This window comes from Grammomys surdaster, unplaced genomic scaffold (genome assembly GCF_004785775.1).
Source record: "Grammomys surdaster isolate TR1022 unplaced genomic scaffold, NIH_TR_1.0 202, whole genome shotgun sequence".
NCBI classification, from domain to species: domain Eukaryota; kingdom Metazoa; phylum Chordata; class Mammalia; order Rodentia; family Muridae; genus Grammomys; species Grammomys surdaster.
Window position 1 is genome coordinate 2,880,060 of NW_021604647.1, and position 5,679 is coordinate 2,885,738.

Here is a 5,679-nt window from a genome sequence, read left to right on the forward strand (position 1 = left end):
TTTTCAGAGTGGAAGCACTGTACTTAGACGGGCTCTTTGGGAGGTAGCTGTGGTATAGGTCTGTGGGTTTAAACTGATGTCTTTCCTTCCTTTAAAAAAAAAAATGCAGCCATGCAATATAAAAGGATCACAGTTACATTCAGGTTACTTACAAAAATAGAAGGCACTTTACTTGGTGACCATGGGCATAATTATTTCACACAAACAACTTGGGGTAAAGGTAAATGCATAAATGGGTTCAGTTTCTCAGAAAAGCAGCCCCTTTGTCTCAAAGCTAGTTTATCTGGTGAGATAATGTTGGTCTGTACTGAGGTCTGAATCCCTCCTAAAATGCATTTCCTATAAAAGAGTATGTACAGTGCACACTGCAGAACTAAGGCTCTAAAATCTGTGGCTTTTACAGGGAGTGTCTGTGAAGAGGCATTGGGATGCAGTCCATGGAGATAGCTGGCTGGGAGGCAACTTGACAGAGGGCCAGCAAGAAAGCAGAGCCCTAGAGAGTAAGGCTAGCCAGGGGCATAAGTCAGTGTGGGGCCCGACAGCTCCCTGGGCCTTGGGTGGCATACCCTATCCAATAGAGGCCAGAAGTCCTGAGTTCTGTCCCTCGGAGCATGCAGAGGTAAGCCCTTGCTTCAGCATGAATGGACTTTCAGACTTCCTGATTAGTTGGCCTTGTAATGTACAGACACCTGATTGAGGCAGTTCCCACACTGCTCACTGTGGTTATGTAATAATTAATATTGAATACTCTTCTCAAATTAACAGATTAAACTCTTTATTTTTCAAAACTTACAGAATACAAAAGTTATTAAATTTTATAGGAATTTTAGCAGGTATGATAAAGTATTTTTAAAAATTTGGGCTGGAGAGAAGGCTCAGTTGAAGTGCATGCAGTACCTGAGTTCAGTCACCAGATCCCACATAAAAAAGGCAGGCATGGTGGTGCACACTTAAAATCTGAGCACTGGAGAGGCAGAGATGGGTAGATCACTTGAGGCTTGCTATACAGTCAGCCTAACCTACTTGGCAAGCTCTGGACCAGTGAGAAAAGTGAAGGGTACCTGAAGAATACTTTTGAGTTGTCTTCTGTCCTTAACACGTGTACCTTCACATACATGAACACATCCCCATACATACAGGAGTACATACATGTATATACCTACATATACACCATATGCACACTCCCTTCTCAGAGATGAGCCCTGCTCATCCTCCAGTGTATTTTTCTGGTCTTTGTGCACATTGTGTGTAAGGTGGACTCAGGACTAAGAGAGCAAGGCTGACATTGGTCTTGGTTGCTTCTTGGGCTGCTTATGGAACTGCATGGCCGTACTCAGATCGTCAATGAGGAGTGCTTTCCTAAGAGCAAGTTTTCTTTTCTCATGAGGACTGGTGAGAAGAGCTATGTGGCACATTGCTGAGGTCCTAGACAACCTGTGACCTAGCAGAGGTCAGCTTCACTTCATGGCCACTATAGTACAACATTACCAGGAAGGGACTGGAGTGCTTTTCTATCCAGATGTAGCAGGGTCATGCATCTCTACACCAAGAGTGAATGCAGGGGTTGCTGTGCATGTGGTGTGGTCACTAGCAGAGTACAGCTGGAGGCTTTTAGCTGGGATATGCCAGAGGCTACAGCAGGACCAAGAGGACCAGGAAGAGTTAAGCGGGAAAAGACAATTGAGCTAGACTGGCTTTACTGTGAATGTTGCCAGCAAGCAAGCAGGGTCTAGGTGATAGCAGCCTTACTTTCAAGTGCAGAAGTAGAATGCCCACTGTCCCTGCTAGTGAGGAAGCAGCAGTGGCACAGATGGCCCCTATTCCCACTTAAGGATGCAGGAGAGCTGAAGTGGGAAGAAGGTAACACCCGCCACGCTCAAGGCATCTGCACCCCTGAGCAAGAAGGGTTTGGAGTTCACAAGCTTCAAGGATATTAGCGTAGTTATACTATATTGTCATTATTGAGGTGACATGGAGATGGGAAAGAATATGCCTGTGTTTATAACAAGTTGCTGCAGAACATTTTTGCATTTTACTAAATTGTTAATCTGCCCAGCAGGCAATCTTTTCCCTCTTAGGAACACTGAACATGCAAACTGACAAATCTAGAGTAACAGGATCCTTGGTGTATGCATATGGTTTCAATTTTCCCTTTAGAAACAACAGCATTTCCTGGACTCGTAAGAGGGAGGTTGGGCCTGCTAGCACCTCTGAGAGGATGCTGTGTGGGAAGTCTGAGCTGCTTCCTCAGCCATGGCTTTGAAACATGAGCCTCACCACCAAAACTAGATGCTCCCATAGGGAGAGCCTGGGAAGAAAAGGGAACCACAAGGAAATCCTTACAGTTCTTACCAAACACTGTGCCAAACCTCTCAGACATAGGCTCTTTCCAATGTTTGAAGGGTTGTGCAAAGGGGAATGGGCTTGTTTCACACAAGACACGCTTGCTGGAATTTATGGAGATGAGTTTTCCAAAGACGATGAGTTGTCCCCTCAGCAGGGTAGTAAGTAGCTAACCAGAGTTGGGGAGCCTAAAGCTCTATAGGAGATACTCTCCAGACATGCTGCCAGCTCCTCGTGAGTATGCAGGGTAGTCCCTATGTGTTGAGGGAAGACAACCTAAATTCGTAAAACAGGGTTCAGCCTCTAGAAACATGGGATGAATGCCATTCATGCTTACAGCGTTCCACTTCTAGGAATTGTTTGCTTGAAACAGAATCATCTGTTTATGTTTGAAATTGAAGAGATGATCTCCCTGGAGATATATCACTACTATGAGAGTTGTGTGCGAGTGATTATATATTAAAACACACACACACACAAACCCCTTAAGGTTTTTGTTGTTTTGAAACAAAGTGTGTAGCCCTGGCGCTCCTGAAACTTGCTATGTAGACCAGGAAGGCATTGAATTCAGAGATCCTTCTGCCTCTGCCTCTAGAGTGCTGGAATTAAAGGCATCACTCCTGGCAACCTAAGATTGATTTCCCCTCTCCTCTCCTCATTTGTTTTGAAGCTGAGTTTCTCTGTGCTGCTCTGGCTGTCCTGTCACTAGCTCTGTAGACCAGGCTGGCCTCAGACTCAGATCAACCTTTGTCTCCCTCCAATGGTATTAAAGGTATGTGCCACCACTGCTGGGCTAATTTCTTAATGGTAAGCACTGCAAAAGGATGAGGATACTGCCTGGGGCTACCATAAGTCATCAAAAAAAAAAAAAAAAAAACAAATAACAAAAAAACACATGCATCTTGGGAAAACCATCCAAAGTGTGAAACCAACCTACCAAAGGCTTGATAGTGTGCAAATTTCTTAGTCTGGAGTAGTTCATGTCACAGCTGAATTGATCATCAGATTTGACAACCTGAAGGATGTCAAATGACCTCCTGCTGGAGGACAGTTGGGGAGGCTGAGTGCAGCAAGTGGTGTCCTGTCCTCCACACCACACCATGTCCAGAGCCAGCAGCCACGCTGCTCCTGTAAGCAGAGAACCAGGCCAGGACTCTGCTTGGTGGGTCTGGCTTTCCCAACCATGGTTTCTACTGGTCACACATTGAGAGTCTGAGGAGCTGATGTCTGAAAGATGGCTGAGGGATTAGGTGTGAATTTCCTCACCTCTGGAACCTGAAAAAGGAAGTGTGACAATGTCAATGGGCTTTTTCCTCAACTTGTCCTAATCCCTGGCTCTGGGAAAAGAATCCCTTGCCCCTTGCAGCAGTTCACAGTGGAAGTTAGCAGAATGAACTATGTCACTACCATAGTGGGTCGTGGGGAACATGAATCTCTCCTGCTTTCCTTTGCCCTTCAGTTGGGATGAAGATGCTAAGTAGTCCTGTAGTGCTGGGAAGGAACCCGGAGCCTCGCAAGAGTCAGTTTGGTTTTAGTATTTCCACAGGGAACAGGGCCATACTGAGGATGGAAGTTAGGGCCTATGTATATAGTCTACCACTGAGCTACACTCCCACCCTTGAAAGTCACTAGCCCTAGAGTAGTAGTCTGGACACAGGCTGAGGTTTAGGAGGACAGACACTGCTCACTAGGGAGTCCAAAGATGCTACCTAGCCAATGGCAGAGGAGCTTTTCTGTTCTTAGGTACATTTTGTTGGATATTCCTGTCCTTAACCATCATGCCATCAAAATCTGATACCATGAGAACAGGCATCTGTCTTCCCCAGTTCAGGCTGACCTGGAAGCTGGCCCCAGGACTGCGGTCCCATCCGGAGCTGTGAGTTGTAATGACTCTGTCTGCTCTTGCCTTTGTGGATCTTGAAGGCTTCACTCCAGTCCAAGCTTGGAATTCCTGTCTGCAACAGAATACAATCGCAACCTTGCACAGGGTCAGTCATTCATTTTCTGCACCCTAGGTTCTTTAAAGAAGCCCTGTTCACTGCTGGTCTGCTTCAGTTCCTAATGAGTCTTTATCCTCCCGCACAAGCAGGACCAGATGCACCAGTTGCTTTAAGCAGATGGACCATCTTAGGAAGAGTTGCTCTTCCGTTCTGAATGTTCCACCAAGAAACCTTAGCCACCCAAGCCCAGGAAAGCAGTGGCAGAAAACCCTCATGCAAGTGAACATCAGGCAGCATCTGGCACACATTTGTCATAGAGACAGACAAGCCCCAGTGCTCACAGCCCTCCAGAGACCTGACACTGCCCTTATGGATTGCAGGCCACTTAGTAGGGAGTCCAAAGCCAGTGAAGGCTGTCACCTTCACACCTACTTAGGTGTAGAGAAATGTCAGTGTAGACAATACCCAGCACAGCAATGGTACATCTGCTTACAACTTAGAAGAAAGAGAAGGCTTAACCATACCTAATGGTCAGGACTCACATGATGGAAGGAAAGAACCAAGTCCCACCAGTCTTCTGACCTCCACATGTGTGTTGTGATATATGCACATGACATGCATGTACATACACAGGCACAACAAATGTAAAACAAAACAAAAACTTCTGAAAATCACAGGGTTTGATAGATGACTTAGCAGTTATGTGTATACTTTTGCAAAGGGCTGTAGTTGGGTGCCCAGTACCCACACCTCAAAATCACCAGGAACTCCAGCTTTAGGGGACCTGCTGCCCTCTTCTGGCCTGTCAGGAACCTGCCCTCATATGCACAAACAGAAATACACATGACTTTTAAAAGTAAAACAAAATCTCTTTTAAAATGTCTTTTTGAAAAGAGAGCCAGCTCAAAACAAAAACCTTCAAGCTGGTCTGCAGTCTGAGCTCCCATGAGCCCCTTCTCTGGAGGGAAAGGACAGGCTAACCCAGGCCCCTGTCACTCACTGAAAATGCTCAACTCTTCCACTCCTGGAGACCTCTTAATCTTGTCAGAGTCCCTACTAAATGGTAAACTCAGGAAGGCCTTTGTAGTGTATTATCCCCTCATGACCACAGGCACAGGGCTCAGCCAGCCAGGCCCAGTGCCTGCCTGTGCTAGGCCCTTCCCCCACACTGGCCCTGAAAACAACAAAGGACTCTTTTCTTGGCAGCATCAGAGCTGATCCTCATTGGGCAGGCAGATGGCATGGGCAAGGAGAGCTGTTGTCTGCTGTGATCAACACTCAGAATTTCAGGGATAAGGAAGAGCTGAGCCAGGGCCTGTCATAATTTTTGCTTCTGAAGCTTCAAGGTTCTAAAGACCAGCTGTCTAAACCATTTGCTGTTCTCTTTCTCCTGGGA

The 5,679-nt window shown here is 46.3% G+C and overlaps 1 protein-coding gene across 1 annotated transcript in view; it reads right to left on the reverse strand.

Annotated features, from left to right (window-relative positions):
• Positions 1-2,846: 2,846 nt before the first annotated feature.
• The window catches only part of Map6d1 (MAP6 domain containing 1), a 9,153-nt gene continuing 6,320 nt past the window's right edge, over positions 2,847-5,679 (reverse strand). The window contains exons 2-3 of the mRNA XM_028770472.1: positions 4,181-4,298; positions 2,847-3,618 (exon numbers count right to left, since the gene is read on the reverse strand). Of these exons, the coding sequence (XP_028626305.1) occupies positions 3,541-3,618; positions 4,181-4,298 (196 nt within the window). The 3' untranslated portion in view covers positions 2,847-3,540. The remainder of the gene's footprint in view (positions 3,619-4,180; positions 4,299-5,679) is intronic.